The sequence below is a fragment of the Lathyrus oleraceus genome, chromosome 5 (assembly GCF_024323335.1).
Source record: "Lathyrus oleraceus cultivar Zhongwan6 chromosome 5, CAAS_Psat_ZW6_1.0, whole genome shotgun sequence".
NCBI classification, from domain to species: Eukaryota; Viridiplantae; Streptophyta; class Magnoliopsida; order Fabales; family Fabaceae; genus Lathyrus; species Lathyrus oleraceus.
This window is the reverse complement of record NC_066583.1, coordinates 208255957-208273687: the sequence shown is the minus strand read 5'-3', so window position 1 is coordinate 208273687 and position 17731 is coordinate 208255957. Positions and strand designations below refer to the sequence as shown.

Here is a 17731-nt window from a genome sequence, read left to right as displayed (position 1 = left end):
ATTAAGCATATCGTTTTAGTCATTAAAATGTTTCCGACAAATCTCCAGTTTGAAGCTTTATCTAAGCATCCAGTACCACAGAAACTGATGATGCCTCTCCTCCATGTCAAATGGTAAACAATGTTAAGATCTTTTTATTATCTGCATTCTTACATAAAAGAACTAACTGTATAAGAAAATAAAATAAGTAATTGCCAAATTCTTTTTTTATCTTACATAGAAACCGTTACTGCTTAAGTGCTAGCCCCTACCAAACTAAACTGAAGAACATTGATACAACAGCACGTTTTGCCTAGGTGCATCTTTCCATTTTAGTAGCCAAACCAATAATTGTGCCAAATGAACAGACTAATATTGGCCTTGTGAATAGCACTTGTTTAGCACAGGCAACCTCCTCCCTGCTGCTCTGTGTGGGATGAATTCACGGTGGATTTTAAATTTACATCAACCATATCTTCTTGCTTTGTTGAAGAAAGAGTTTCCATCCCGGGCAAAGCGGAAGCAATCTTACGAAATAAAGGCTGCGACATTTTATTCACTTGAGTTAATATGGACACGATAAACTAATGCAAGAGCTAAACATGTTAAATAAGACAAACTCGCAGAGAAAAACAGCCGAACACAGATTTGAAATCCCTGAATGGAATGCTTTTACATTTTATGAAAATGCAGCACGGAATCATTCTAGGTTTCTCAGACTGATATAGAAGACATAGTTCAAAATTCAAAAGCAACCAATAGTAAAAATTACTGGGTGACTTGGAGAATTAATCAAATCTCACCTTGATATTAAATCCTGCTTTCGCGCTGGTTTCGATAAACATGATCCCGCTCTCACGTGACTTGGCATCTCCTTCCTCTATAGAGACTTGCCTATTTAAGCATTATAATTGCATTATGAGTGTAATGAAAACATTGTCATTTAGTATTAGAAGAATTGTATGGACATGTGACAGAAGAGGAGAAAAAAGACAATATGATGAGAAGAAAAGTGAAAGAAAAGACAAACATTGTAATTTCCTTACAAAAATAAGTAGAAATTTAGTACTATAAGAAAACTGCAAACATCATGTGTAAGCTAATTGGAAATGTCTTTGCCCAATAACGAAATTTTATCATCGTGTACCTATAAATTTACCTTTTAAACATGGTCTTGAAAAAACAACTTAAGGCAGGACAATTTTGGTAAACCTGTCCTAATTTTGTGTTACATAATCTATTTATTAGCAAAATAATATGCAAACAGAACAAGAATTATTTTCAAAATTAACCAACATTTTTTCCCAAAAAAATTTCAAAAACCAAACAAGAATTATTACAAACATAGTATGGAAACAGTAGGATATAAATCAAGTGTCTTAACATTAAAAACAAAAAGTGTCTGAAAAGCATGTCAAATTAGCATGAAATCATTCTACATTTTATGAGAAAAACACCATGTCCAGACTGGTAGACACCCTGCTCACCTTTTTTCAACAAGATCAGTTTTGTTTCCAACCAAAACAATAACAACATCACTGCCCCGTTCTGTACGTACCTCCTCAACCCACCTGCTAGTGTTAAGAAATGATTGTCGGTCTGCATCAGAACAATTTGCAAAGAAATTTAATGATTATAATTTGATTTATGCTTCATAGATAGCTCAAAAAAGCTAAGCACACTTGATTCCACAAGCAAACCGAGCATAAAGAAAGAGTGTACAAGAGAAAACATAGTAAGAGAGGTAGAGAATGGGGAGCTGACGTTTTCAACGCTTTTCTGATACTTAGTATTTAATTTTCTCCAATTTTCACATCTAAGCTAGACTCATGCCTCTCACTAAACTTGTATTTCATAAACTTATTTTAACTTTGGAGGAAGCTTTGTATATCTAATACTGACTCCATATCACTGACTTCCTATTGCTTTCTTCTTGAGTCTCCAACTAATTATCCACACACAATAAAGCACAATGACACTGTCGTTTGGATGTGCTCGGTAAGCATATCAGGAATCAACATAAAAATACAAGATTTGACTCTTGGAGCACACCTATAGTCATAAAGACTTTCGATATGTTATAACTTGACTATTCTTATTATCATTTTCTCTTTACTAAGATATAAGTAAAACCAGATGCTGGATGGTCAAACTCTCTTCTAATATGACTTTGTAGTTCATGTTCTTTTTCTTTTTTTTCCTGAATGTTATTAGAGAATAAGAAGTGAATCTAGTTATTGTAAGCTAAGTTACACTTAAACTAGTAACTGCCAAGTGTCAGTCACAGCTGTACTTAGTGCACCTGCTATAGCAGGTCACTAGGTGATCTGGTTTGCAATTGTATAAAAGCAAATAGTTCCTCATCGTTGTAATATACCAGAATTATGAAATGAAAAGTTAGTTACTATCTCAATGAAAATATCTCTCTGTTTATGAGTTCTAACATGGTATCGGTTAGTTAGGGTTCCGATCTAGGCTCCCATGGCTGCGCTTCCACCGCCGGAATCATCACCGGAAGATTCCGCGCACATCTCATCTTCCTCTACGCTCGTGAATGCGTCTTCTCTTGACGATTCCAATCGTCTTCATTTCTCGCTCAAGATCGCACAGAAATTGGATGAAAAGAATTTTCATCTATGGCGGCAATAAATCAAACCGTACATCAATTCTCACAACCTCACTGAGTTTGTAGTGTGCACTCATATTCCACTGCAGTTCGTTGACGATGATGCCCGTATGGCTGGGAACGTGAATCCTGAGTATTCACAGTGGCTTCAAAAGGATCAGATGCTTCTGTCCTGGTTACAATCAACGCTCTCCACTGAAATTCTCTCTCGTGTCCTTGGATGTACGCACTCACATCAACTCTGGGATCGCTTATTTGGTTATTTTCAGAAACAAACTCGCGCACGTGCCAGACAGCTTCGTGTTGAGCTTCGTGCTCTCACTGTTGACAATTCCTCAGTTCAAGAGTATCGTCTCAAGGTTCGCAACATTGTCGATTCTCTCGCATCTATAGGTGATCCAATTCCTCATTCTCATCACATTGATGTTGTTCTGGAAGGTCTTCCTGCAGAGTTTGCATCAGTTGTTTCTGTTATTGAAAGCAAATTTGGATGTATGGACCTAGATAAAGTTGAGATTCTTCTTCTTGCACATGAACTTCACCTAAACAAGTTCAAGAAAGCTTCTCCACCAGATCTGATCTCCCTTAATCTGACTCACACAACGCCTAATTCTGTTAACCTTGAGGAAGCTCAATCTACTAGTGTTGAACCTTCACTAGCTCAACCTTCCTCATCACCCATGCATCAAGAACAGGCTTCCTTTCGTGGTGGTTACAGAGGTTCTCATGGTGGCCGCAATGGTAGAGGTAGAGGAAGGTTTCCCACCTCTACTGTGCAATGTCAGGTATGCTCTAAATTTGGCCATACAGCGCTGGCTAGTTGGTACAGGTTCAATCAAAGCTTCACTCCTGTTGCTTCCTCTGCCTTTGTGGCTAATTCAATTCCAGCTGCCTCCGCATCTTGGTTTCCAGATTCTGGGGCTTTTTTTCATGTCACCAGTGATGCCAAAAACCTGCAACAGTTGACTCCATTTGAAAGCCCTGATCAGATTTACATGGGAAATGGCCAAGGTTTGCACATTCAATCCTCAGGATCTAGTGTCTTCACCTCACCTATTCACCCTCACACACTTCTCACTTTCCACAATCTCATTCCTACCATAACTAAGAATCTTCTTAGTGTCAGCCAATTTTGTAGGGATAATAATGTTTATTTTCTGTTCGATGCTAACAAGTGCCTTGTACTGTCCCAGGTCAACAATGATGTCCTCCTAGAAGGTCAAGTTGGCAAGGATGGCCTCTATGAGCTTCCTTCCCTTACTCTGCTAGCAGTGTGGTCAAGTCTCAGCCTGTGTGTTCTTCTCAGTTTACTTCTAGCATTAATTCTGTTTCTGTTGACTCTAGTTCCCCTAATGTGTGGCATCTGAGATTAGGTCACCATAACTCTCAGGCCTTGAAACTTGTATTACAATCTTGTAATGTTCCCATTCATAATAAAATCAGTTTTGATTTTGTTGCAACATGTTGTATGGGTAAAGCTCATAGATTACACTCTCCTAGTTCACACACCACCTATTTCTCTCCTTTAGAACTTGTTTACAGTGATTTATGAGGACCTTCCCCTTATGCATCTACCTTAGGATTTAAATATTATATGTCCTTTGTGGATGTCTATTCCAAGTTTACTTGGATTTACCTGTTCAAGAGCAAAGCTGAGGCTCTTTCTGTTTTCAAACAATTCAAGGCTATGGCTGAATTGCAACATAGCCTACCTATTAAGGCCCTTCAATCTGATTGGGGAGGGGAATTTAGACCTTTTGCTAACTTTCTTAAAGATCAAGGGATTGTCCATAGAGTGATTTGTCCTCACACTCATTACCAAAATGGGGTTGTTGAGAGGAAACATAGGCACATAGTTGAAATGGGCCTCACTCTACTAAGTCAAGCTTCTCTCCTTACATATTGGGACTATGCCTTTTCTACTGCAGTCTATCTTATTAATAGACTTCCCTCTGCCTCTATTCAGTTTCAAGTTCCCTACACTGTTTTATTCAAAACCAAACCTGACTACAAATTTCTAAAGGTGTTTGGGTGTGCTTGCTTTCCCTTACTCAGACCTTATCATGCTCATACACTTGATTTCAGGTCTCAGGAATGTCTTTTCCTTGGCTATTCCACCTCTCATAAAGGCTACAGGTGTCTCTCCTCTAATGGTAGACTCTTTACCTCCAAGGATGTTCTATTCAATGAGTCAAGGTTCCCTTATCAAAGCCTATTTTCCAAGTCTACTCCCATATCCTCTACGTCTGCAGGTGTTAGTCTCTCACCCCTTCCATTCAATAATAGCCCCTCTCTTCATTCTCCTACCCTTATGACTGCACCTGAGACATTACCAACCAATGAATTCTCCACTTCTCTGTCTTCTCCTACATCAGCTTAAAGTTCTGTAGCTTTACCTAAAAACTCTCCTGAGTCTCAGTCACCCACTGGATTATCCAGTCCTTCTCCCTCATTAAATTCTTCTCAGCCCTCCTCTAGTGAGTCCATACATATGTCTGAATCTACCTCCTCTCAAGACACTAACACCTCACCTGAGCCTACCACCATTCCACCTAGGGCTGTCCCTGTGTCACAGGTTCCTGTCAATGCCCATACCATGCAAACCAGAGTCAAGTCTGGCTTCTCTCAACCAAGACTTGGACCAAGACGTTTACTTGCCACTTCTGAGCCAAGAACTGTTAAACAGGCCCTTGCTGATGTAAACTGGAAAGCAGCTATACAAGCTGAATATGATGCTTTAATCCACAATGACACTTGGACACTTGTTCCACTTCCCTCTCAAAGACAAGCCATTGGTTGCAAATGGGTCTTTAGAGTGAAAGAAAATCCTGATGGGTCTGTGAATAGGTATAAGGCCAGACTTGTGGCCAAAGGGTTTCATCAAAGGTATGGCTTTGACTTTAATGAAACCTTCTCCCATGTGGTCAAACCCATCACCATCTGACTAATTCTGTCCATTGCTCTCACTCACCAGTGGTCTATTCAGCAACTGGATGTGAACAATGTCTTTCTCAATGGGCTACTCCATGAAGAGGTGTATATGGGACAACTTAAGGGTTTTGAAAGTTCCAATCCTACCATAGTGTGTAAACTCAACAAGGCTTTATATGGCCTCAAAAAGGCCCCAAGCCAGTGGTTTGAAAGATTACAATCTGCTCTCTTGCACCTTGGGTTCAAAGCAAGTAAGTGTGACCCATCACTGTTCACCTTCTTCTCCCAGGGTCACACCATGTTCCTTCTGGTGTATGTGGATGATATTATCATCACAGGCAGCTCCACATCACTTTTGCAGTCCATCATCACCAAACATAATGCCACATTCTCTCTAAAACACTTGGGTGATCTGGACTATTTTCTAGGTATTGAAGTGAAGCATACCTCTTCTAATTCCCTCCTCTTAACTCAATCTAAGTACATTAGGGATCTGCTGCAAAGGACCAACATGCTTGAGGCAAGTTCAGTCACTACCCCCATGGCAACATCCTACAAATTGACTAAAACAGGGTCTGGTGCAGTGGCTGATCCTTTTCTTTATAGGTCTGTGGTTGGTGCCTTACAGTATCCTACTCTTACCAGGCCTGATATCACTTATTATGTGAACAAAGTGTGTCAGTTTATGGCTCATCCCCTTGAAGCCCATTAGATTGCAGTCAAAAGAATATTAAGGCATCTCAAGGGTACCATTGGTCATGGCCTACTTATCTCGTCTCTTCCTAGCACCATTTCTCCTTCTCTCCAAGTCTTTTGTGATGCTGACTGGACCTCTGACTCAGGTGACAGGAGAAGCACCTCTGGTGCTGCAATCTTCTTTGGTCCAAATCTCATCTCCTGGTGGTCTAAAAAGTAACAAGTGGTGGCCAGGTCCAGCACAGAAGCTGAGTATAGAAGCCTTGCTCAAGCAACAACTGATCTTCTTTGGGTTCAAACCATACTCAAGGAATTATGCCCTGTCACCAAAGTTCCCACAATCTTTTGTGACAATTAGTCTGCAGTCTTGTTAGCTCATAATCCCATTATGCACTCTAGGACTAAACACATGGAGATTGATCTATTCTTTGTTAGGGAAAAGGTCATGCTAAGCAGCTTCAAATCTTCCACATTCCAGCTTCTAATATGACTTTGTAGTTCATGTTCTTTTTCTTTTTTTTCCTGAATGTTATTAGAGAATAAGAAGTGAATCTAGTTATTGTAAGCTAAGTTACACTTAAACTAGTAACTGCCAAGTGTCAGTCACAGCTGTAATTAGCGCACCTGCTATAGCAGGTCACTAGGTGATCTGGTGTGCAATTGTATAAAAGCAAATAGTTCCTCATTGTTGTAGTATACCAGAATTATGAAATGAAAAGTTAGTGACTATCTCAATGAAAATATCTCTCTGTTTATGAGTTCTAACATGTGTTAACTATGGGAAAATCAATAATCATAACAATATAAAGTGATGTTTATTTCCCATAAACCAAAACCCTTTGAACACTCTCACAAAAGTCACACCTTCTAGCTACCCTATTCACATGACCATATAGATTGTTTTTCAGGAAACTCTAACGTATAATGTTTCCTTATCTAAACCATTTAAATCCTGTTAGAACTTCATCTTGTATTGTGCCTGTAACATTAAAAGCTTCTCATTCCACTCTAAACTATAGAACTATGACCCTATCTTCTAACCTTTTAGCACCCACAACATCTTTCATACAATACCTGTAATAAAAATGACCTGCTCAATTCTAGATCTTATTTTTCATTTGTTTTAAATCTACAATCCCATATCTTATTTTTCATGTGTTTTAAATCTGGAATTACAGCATGCCTAGTTCTTTAGTACTCTCTTCTACTCATCTAGTTTTTGACAAGTACATAAGATTTATCCTTATAATAATCATGGTTTCTAATTTCTACTATTTTTTGTTGATCTACCAATGAGGGTGCCTACATTCCATGTTCCAAAATGAATATTACACCCATGAATAATAACATTAACTAATAGTTTGGAATACTTATGTCACAAGAAAACCTATGAAGACTTAGAAAACAACTATTCTGATTTTTCTTTCTTTCTTAAAAGAACAATACTTACTGGCAACGTCATATACAATAACTGCGACTGAAGAATCTCTTATATAGCTTGGAATGAGACTTCTAAATCTTTCTTGTCCTGCAGTATCCCTGTGTAGTTAAAATAGACTACACTCAAAATGTGCAAAAACAACAGGTAAAATAGTGTCTACGCGACAATGTGAAATCTACTATAGCTTTTAGAATATAAATAAGCAAATATAAATAGAATGATGATGTTATATGACTTGAAGAGGAATACTGCCTACCAAAGCTGCAAACGAACTGTGCGATCTTCAAGGTACATTGTTTTTGACAAAAAGTCAATACCAATAGTGGCCTGAAATTTAGATGATCAAGTAATTGGTCAAGAGCAATAGTTGAGACCAAAACAACGCAAAAAAGAAATGCATTATTTCTATTTTAAGTAACATAAGTTGGTAACTGACATAAACCAGGAGCATTACAAAAGTATCCCGAATGCATCTCGTAAATTTTTATAACATATCATAGTACCTGATGTATATGATTCTCATAGATGAGGACACTATATTCAATCATTTTATATTATAATGGCCAAATTATACAACATATTTAAACCTTGAAAATTATTTCACGGTGCACTTCAGAACCTTAAACTTAAATATAATCCTGCGGATTTGATCAATGCACGAGTAATGCAAGAAGGAATTTACAAGCAACTACTTTAACTCTTAACTGAAACAATTTTGCAATGCATTAAAATCAACATATACCATTAGATGTATTCACACTATTCATAATACTCCATATACAGCGCAGAAAAATTCATAGAAAACAATCTCAAAATTGGCTAAACTACATGACTAAAACGGCAATAGTTTTTCTAATACATCTCATATTGATCCATGATCCTAGTAAAATCACATAAATATCAAGTAACGTATCATGAAAATGCATGATCTGATTTACGATAAGATGAAATACAAGATCAACAGTTAAAAATAAAAACAAAAACAAAACGATCCAGATTGATTGATTCAACATGAAAATTGTAACCGAGAATAGATCAACGAAATCTTCCAATAATAATAAATTAGAAAAGAAAAGAACGAAGGAATAACCTGATAGGTGTTGTCGAATTTATCATACATGAAGCGAGTGATGATGCTGGTTTTCCCAACCGATTGATCACCTAAGAAGACGAGCTTGTATTTGGCAAGAGCGGACACGGTCGCCATTTTTGTTTCTTTTTTTGGATTTCTTTTTCCTTTGTTGTTTGAGAAACGTGAGTAACGCGAATTTGGCTCAGATCTAATCTTGATCTAAATCTGAATCTCTCAAAACTCGAGAGAAACAGATAGAGCGAAAACGAAGAGAGGGAGAAAATGCAGTTGACAATAATCACCACCTGTTCCAATTTTCAAGAACAATCACTATATATATGGCAATCATGATGTAGTCTACCGCGCACGTTTTTCTCTATTAATACCAATTTCCCCCTTTCTTTCTTTCAATTTACTTTTATATCCTATCAGAAACCTTATTAGGCCTAGTTTTATTCTTTCACTTTAACCTTACATCTGCATGCCACACCTTTAAAATTTTGAAATTGCATTTCTTAAACCACAATCAAAATACACTTTATTATGAGATCCACCACATTTTTGACTAAATTATGGTCTAAAGATGCATCTTCATACGAGTATTTGATGTATTCGGATATGCATCTTCGAAATATCTTCTGAATTTTTTTGAATACATGATATATACAAAGGTTTATTTCGAAGATGCATCTTCGAAATTCTCCCTGAATCATATCAGATCATCATCATTGTCCAAATATTCAATTTTTGTGAGGTCAACTTATATTAACGTAAAATTAAAGTAAAATTCATTTATATTAAAGTTAATGGAGGCTGAAAATTCATACATAAATAAAAAAAATTCAAGATAATTCATACATAACATTTGTTTGAAAATACATCGAAAATACCAAAAAAATATAATACATCCAAATATAAACTATTAGGTATGTCTAATCGTCTGCCTCATCTGCCATTTGTATTGTACAAAATTATATAACTCGAAAACCATGTGTTCCACTTGAGACAACTACGGACTGTCATCCACAAAGAGTCCTGACTATGTGGCTGCTATGAAGGAGAATAGCGATCCAAAACGTAGCGGAATTTAAAAAAATTCCTCCTTTAATGATCCTTACGAATGAGCATGATCAGTGATAGAATTGTTACCTCTTGTGGCGATTGAAACCTTTGATGCAGATCTATGGAGCGATCACGAACGTTGAATGGTGACAACGCCTCTACTCAGTCCACACGAACGGATTTCTTCAATCTCAGTGCTAGCTGCTACGAATGAAGGCTTTGAGTGAGAGAGAGAAACGAAATTACAACTGAACAAATGCTTCTGCACAAGGGTTCTATTTATAGAACCACTTGTATGGACTGCAAGCTAAAAAGCTCACTTAAGTGTATGCGGTCCATATCTTATGATATGTCAAAATCACTTAAGTGTGTGGTACCTTACCATATTTCGTATTCTATTTAAGTACACCGTACCTTACGATGTTCTTGTTGGTGTAAGCCCTAGAGGCCAATACTTTTGGTACTCGTATCGAATTATTTATTAATAATAAAAGGCATTTTCTTTATTATGGTTGTTTAATAAAGTCCCTGGAATAGATAGTCCGTTTAATGTATCAAGTGTGACTTGATCATGAGAGCACATTAAACATAGGGACACTATTCTTAAAGTATCCGTAGTCGAGCTTTATTGTGAAGTGGGATAACATTAAAGCATTAAGACTATTATGTTTGTAGACTGATGATCACATCTCATGGATCATGGATAAAGAGTTATCATGTCTTAAACATAGGTATGAATATTAAGAGTAATATTTATACCGGATTGACCCGCTATGAGAATACTATATAGAAAGTTATGCAAAGTGTCATAAGTTATTCTCATGGTGATAATGGTGTATACCACTCTTCGACCTGAAACCACTATGGGTCCTAGATGTAGAGTCGAGTGCTTTATTGCTGATCAAACGTTGTCCGTAACTGGATAACCATAAAGACAGTTGATGGGTACTCCACGAAGCATGCTGAGGGACATGAGTGACCTAGATGGAATTTGCCCATCCTGCATAACAGGATAATTGTCTATGGGCCCAATATTGAACTGGACAAGGATGACACGGTCTATGCCTTGTGTTCAATATAGACATAAGGGAAAAAGGGTAATTATACACATAAGTATTATCACAGAAGGAATTGTCAGATCACATGACATTTTCGTGTCTTGGGTAGCAGTGATGTGTTGTTAGATACCGCTCACTGTTTATTATGTTAAATGCGTGATTTAATATAATTGTCAATGTCACGAAAACCTACAGGGTCACACACAAAGGACGGATTGATGAGAGATAGAGAAACTAAGGAATACCGTAAGGTACGGTGCCCTTAAGTGAATTATAGAACATCGTAAGGTACGGTGTACTTGAGTAGAATACGAAATATGGTAAGGTACCATGAGCTTAAGTGATTTTGGGCATATTATAAGATATGGGCCAAAATACACTTAAGTGGGCCTTTTAGCTTGAAGCCCACACAAGTGGTTCTATAAATAGAACCCTTGTGCAGAAGCATTGAGAGCGGTTGCATTTTTTGTTTTCTCTCTCTCTCTCTCTCTCACTCAAAGCCTTCATTCGTACCAGCTAGCACTGAGATTGAAGGAATTCGTTCGTGTGGACTGAGTAGAGACGTTGTCATCGTTCAACGTTCGTGATCGCTCCGTGGATCTACATCAAAGGTTTTGATCGTCACAAGAGATCTGCACCAAAGATTTCAATCGTCACAAGAGGTAAATATTCTATCACTGATCATGACCATTCGTAAGGATCTCTAAAGGAGAAAATTTTAATTTCCGCTGCGTTTTGGATCGCAATTCTCCTTCAGTTCTACAATTCACTTAAGTGCACCATACCTTACGGTGTTCCTTATTTACTCTATCTCTCATCATTCTGTCCTTTTGTGTGTGACCCTGTAGGTTTTCACGACATTAACAATTATATTAAATCACGTATTTAACATAATAAACAGTGAGCGGTATCTAGCAACACATCATTGCTATCCAAGACACGAAAATGTCATGTGATCTGACAAATCCTTTTGTGATAATACTTATGTGTATAATTACCATTTTGCCCTTATGTCTATATTGAACACAAGGCGTAAACCGTTTCATTCTTGTCCAGTTCAATATTGGGTCCGTAGACATTTATCCTGTTACGCAGGATGAGAAAATTCCATCTAGGTCACTCATGTCCCTCAGCATGTTTCGTGGAGTACCCATCAACTATCTTTATGGTCATCCAGTTTCGAATAACGTTTGATCAACAATAAGGCACTCGACTCTACATCTAGGGTCCATAGTGGTTTTAGGTCGAAGGGTGGTATACACCATTATCACCATGAGAATAGCTTATGACACTTTGCATAATATTCTGTATAGTATTCTCATAGCGGGTCAATCCAGTATAAATATTACTCTTAATATTCATACTTATGTTTAAGATTTGACAAATCCTTATCCATGATCCATGAGATGTGATAATCAGTTTATATACATAATAGTCTTAATGCTTTAATGTTATCCCACTTCACAATAAAGCTCGACTACGGATACTTTAAGAATAGTGTATTTATGTTTAATGGGATCTCATGATTAAGTCACACTTGATACATTAAACGGACTAGCTATTCTAGGGACTTTATTAAACAAACATAATAAAGAAAAAGTCTTTTATTATTAATAAATAATTCGATACAAGTACCAAAAGTATTGGCCTCTAGGGCTTACACCAACAATCTCCCACTAGCACTAGAGCCAATCAGACATACCCCTAATGCTCATAGATCTAGTATGGCCATCATGGTTCTGCTGCGCAAGAGGCTTCGTCAGTGGGTCAGCAATATTGTCAAGTGTAGGTACTCTGCATATTTTCACATCTCCTCTATCTATTGTCTCTCGAATGAGGTGATAACGCCTAAGTATGTGTTTGGATCGTTGGTGAGATCTAGGCTCCTTAGCTTGTGCGATAGCACCATTGTTATCACAATAGAGATCAATGGGATCCACAATGCTAGGAACTATGCCAAGTTCACTAATGAACTTTTTGATCCAAACAGATTCCTTTGTTGCACTTGAGGCAGCAATGTACTTGACCTCGGTTGTAGAATCAGCAACTGTATCTTGCTTTGAACTTTTCCAGCTCACAACGCCACCGTTTAAGCAAAACACATAACCAGATTGCGATCTAAAGTCATCCTTATCTGTCTGGAAGCTAGCATCGGTGTATCCAATTACAGCAATAATATAGCTAGCATCGGTGTCTCTATAGATCCTGATTCCTAATATATAGGTTGTTTTACCCAGGTCCTTCATAGAAAAGCATTTCCCCAACCAACACTTTACTTGTTGTAGGGTAGGGACATCTTTTCCAATGAGTAATATGTCATCTACATATAATACCAGGAAGACGATCATGCTCCCACTAACTTCTTGTAGACACAAGGCTCATCTTCATTCTTGATGAATCCATATTGTTTTATTGTTTCATCAAAACGAAGATTCCAGCTTCTGAAAGCTTGCTTCAATCCATAGATTGATCTTTGTAACTTACATATCTTTTGGGCTTCTCCTGGTATGTCAAATCCTTCAGGATGTGTCATGTATGCATCCTCAAGAAGATTCCCATTAAGGAAAGCAGTTTTAACATCCCTCTGCCATATTTCATAATCATGATATGCAGCGATAACAAGTAAAATCTGAACAGATTTAAGCATTGCAACTGGTGAAAAGGTTTCATCATGTTTATATCCTTTTGCAACTAGTCTTGCCTTATAGGTATGTACCTTAACATCCATGTCAGTCTTCTTTTTGAAGACCCACTTGCATCCTATAGGGTTAACTCTTATAGGAGGCTCTACCAAGGTCCAAACCTGGTTTGTGTACATGGAATCCATTTCAGATTTCATGGCTTCTAGCCACTTCTCAGACTCGGGACTAGTTATGGCCTCTTGGTAGGTCACAGGCTCATCTTGATCCATGAGTAATACATCACCTTGATCAGTTATGAGATATCCATATCTCTCAGGTAGGTGACGTATCCTGCTTGACCTACGCTGGTCTTATTCTACTTGAGCAGGTTGCTCTTCCACAATTACTTGTGTTTCCTGCTCTAATTCCTCCATAGGTGTATCAATGCTCTGTAATTCTTGAATTTCTTCAAGTTCTACTTTCCTCCCACTGATTCCTTTTGAAATAAAATCCTTTTTTAGGAAAACTCCAATTCGAGTGGCAAACACTTTGTTCTCAGAAGAATTATAGAAGCAATACCCTCTTGTTTCTTTAGGATATCCCACAAATAAGCATTTGTCAGATTTGGGCTCAAGCGTAGTTGAAATTTGTCGTTTCACATAAACTTCGCAACCCCAAATCTTCATGTAAGACATATGTGCTTTCTTACCACTCAATATCTCATATGGTGTATTCTCAACCTTTTTGGATAGAACATGGTTAAGTGTGTAAGCTGTTGTCAACAGTGCATGTCCCCAAAAGGAGTTTGGAAGATCGACGTGACTCATTATGGATCGGACCATGTCTAACAAGGTTCGATTTCTTCTCTCAGATACACCGTTCCATTGGGGTGTTCCAGGAGGAGTAAGTTGGGATAGGATCCCACACTCTTTCAGATGGTCATGAAACTCTAGGCTTAAATACTCACCACCTCGATCTGATCGAAGAGTTTTAATATTCTTACCTAGTTGGTTTTGTACTTCATTCTTGAATTCCTTGAACATTTCAAAGGACTATGATTTGTGTTTCATTAAATACATATAACCATATCTACTGAAATCATCAGTAAATATGATGAAGTACCGAAAACCTCATATGGCTGGTATGTTTAGTGGTCCACATACATCAGTATGTATGAGGACCAAAATATCATTAGCTCTTTCACCTTTTCCTGTGAATGGAGACTTTGTCATCTTTCCAATTAAACAAGATTTGCATGTCTCATATGATTCATAATCAAAAGAGTCCAAGAGTCCATCTTTATGGAGTTTAGAAATGTGTTTCTCATTTATGTGGCCTCATCGACAATGTCAAAGGTAAGTTGAATTTAACTCATTAGGTTTCATCTTTTTAGTATTAATGTTATAAATAGGCATTTCAAGATCAAGGACATATAGTCCATTGTTCATTTGTGCAGTAGCATAGAATATATCATTCAAATAAATGAAGCAACAACTGTTCTTTATTATAAATGAAAAACCAAACTTGTCCAAACAAGAAACGAAAATAATATTCCTGCTAATTGCAGGTACATAATAGCAGTTCTCTAACTAAATTATTAAACCACTAGGTAAAGTCAATACATAAGTTCCTACGGCTAAACAACAACCTTTGCTTTATTGCCAACTCGTAGGTCAACTTCACCTCTTGCCAAATCTCTACTCCTTTTTAGCCCCTGCACATTGGTACAAATGTGAGAACCGCATCCAGTATCTAATACCCATGATGCAGAAGTAGATAAATTAATTTCAATAATAAAAATACCTGAAGTTAAAGTCTCTACTCCATTCTTCTTATCTTCCATGTACTTTGGGCAGTTTCTCTTCTAGTGTCCGGTCTTACCGCAATTGAAGCAGGTGCCTTCCTTTGCTATGCCTCCATTAGGCTTCAAAGCAGGAGCAGTGGGTTTGGGTTTGGCAACTTCCTTGCCTTTCCTTTTATCACCCTGTTTGGTGGGTCTTTTATTCTGTCTCTTTCCATTTCCGATCATCAGAATGGACTTCCCTTTTGACTTCAGATTCTGCTCAGCAGTTATTAACATGGCTAGCAGTTCAAGAAGAGATTTGTCTATATCATTCATATTGAAATTAAGGATAAATTGGATGAATCTATCTGGCAACAATTGCAAGATCAAATCAGTCGCAAGTTCCTTTCCAAGGGGAAAACCCAACCTCTCAAGGTTCTCCACATACCCAATCATCTTGAGCACATGGGGACCTACAGGGGCTCCCTCAGCTAACTTGCCTTGAAAAAGGGCTTTTGAAACTTCACACCTTTCATGCCTTGCCTGCTCTTGATAAAGCATCTTCAGGTGTTCGATCATATCGAACGTTGTCATGTTCTCATGTTGCTTTTTCAAATCTGAGTTCATGGTAGCTAGCATGAGGAAAGCAGTTTCATTGGCATCATCGACATGCTTCTTATAAGCATCTCTTTCTTCCTTAGGCGCAGAACTAGGAGGTTCCTCTTTAGGAAAAGGTTTCTCCAAGACATACAGCTTTCTATCATGTTTGAGGACAATCCTCAGATTTCGGTGTCAATCCAGAAAATTTGTCCCAGGAAATTTTTCCTTATCAAGGATTGATTGCAAAATGTTGTTAGAGGTGTTTGTTATCATGGTAATCTACATGAAAATAATGAAAATATAAGTATCAATAACATATTTAATTAGGCCTTTAATTAAATATGCTCCCACTATTTTATTCAAAACAAATGACATTCACCATTTGATTCGGAAAATCCCGTTGGAAGATTTTCTAGTGGGTCGAGATCCACATTTCACTTTGTTTTAAGTCCGCGTAGGCGGATTACACAAAACTAGGTTATTTAGGTAGGAACTCCTTCCAATTGTATCTAATGCAACTCTCGAATATTTTAGTTGGGTGAATAACTCCTTATTCCAATCCATCATATGGATCATTTCCAACTCTTGCTTCTAAACATATATAATCTTATTATAATTTGTTTAGTTAAGTTTGACCTATTGTTTTAGCAATTGGATATTACAATTATCCCATCGCACCTTACTAATATAGAATGTGCATCTCGCGTAGGCGAAACCTACATTATCCGATACTAGTCTTGATGAGTGCTAAAACTTGGAAAGCATAAACTTAATATTTAATTTGAGGGAATTTGCAATTATTCTGATCTCGCCGACTTATTTATCTTATAAATCGTCTCTCACATGCATCAACATACATTCACAAGAAAATAGTTATGGCCCTAGCGCAATATTTCTCCCAAGCCAATGAGAGAACCTAAGCTAACTTAATAATGATCTAAGCTTCTCCAAGCAAGATCTTCAAGGTTGTCCTCCTTTGATATTGTATTCTTCTCTTTCTTCATAACATTACATTACATAAAAGAAACTCGTTTTACATACGAGTGAGTGAGATGAGAAAAGAAGTTACATTAAGAGATTAAAAGAGAGGCACGACACGCAGGTCTTATTTTAAAATCCCAAAACAAAATAAAGGAAAACTAAGGTCATAACCGATCACCACAAGACAATAATAATAAACACATTATTATTATTAATTTAAATTCTGTTAATTAAATAAACCAAATTAAATTTCGGCAACCGATCACATTACTATTATTTTTAAATTCTGTTAATTAAATAAACACATTATTATTATTAATTAATTCTGTTAATTAATGAACAATTCATTTGAAATCGACGTCGTTTTTCGCATCAACACTTGATACTTTAAAGCACAACTCTTGCACAGTCACAACCCTAATCGCATAACTCTTTGACATCATAACCCTTGTACCGTCATGAACCCTAATGCACCAATTTCAGACCGTCAAACACACCTTGATTATTAATTCAGTATGATTGATCAACACATCATTGCTTCACCATACTAATGTCGGATCAAGAAGCAAATGACCATTGATTGCTCAAAGGAAAACAACCATTAAGTGTTTGAATGAACGAAACATAAACATTATATCATATATACCGTATTTTACATCAGAATTACTTATATCATATATATATATATATATATATATATATATATATATATATATATATATATATATATATATATATATATATATATATATATATATATATAACTTGATCGATCTCAATTGTGTAACCTATGGACAATCGATGTATCGCTGCTTCACCATACTAACATCGGATTCCGAAGTATAGTCAACATCAATCATCCAAATCGTACACACATGATG

The 17731-nt window shown here is 37.0% G+C and overlaps 1 protein-coding gene across 1 annotated transcript; it reads right to left on the bottom strand.

Moving 5' to 3' along the window:
- Positions 1-106: 106 nt before the first annotated feature.
- LOC127082920 (ras-related protein RABH1e) lies at positions 107-9133 on the bottom strand. Its single transcript, XM_051023145.1, has 6 exons — positions 8764-9133; positions 7930-8000; positions 7683-7771; positions 1467-1578; positions 783-873; positions 107-521 (listed from the first exon to the last, which is right to left on the bottom strand). The coding sequence occupies exons 1-6, from the start codon at positions 8878-8880 to the stop codon at positions 378-380; spliced, it is 624 nt and encodes a 207-aa protein (XP_050879102.1). The 5' UTR covers positions 8881-9133; the 3' UTR covers positions 107-377.
- Between the last annotated feature and the right edge of the window lie 8598 nt (positions 9134-17731).

Coding starts and splice junctions, on each gene's coding strand:
- LOC127082920 (XM_051023145.1), bottom strand. CDS start 8,880: ATGGCGACCGTGTCCGCTCTTGCCAAATACAAGCTCGTCTTCTTAGGT. Junction 8,001..8,763: donor AATTCGACAACACCTATCAG/GTTATTCCTTCG, acceptor TCTAAATTTCAG/GCCACTATTGGTATTGACTT. Junction 874..1,466: donor ACTGATCTTGTTGAAAAAAG/GTGAGCAGGGTG, acceptor ATGCTTAAATAG/GCAAGTCTCTATAGAGGAAG.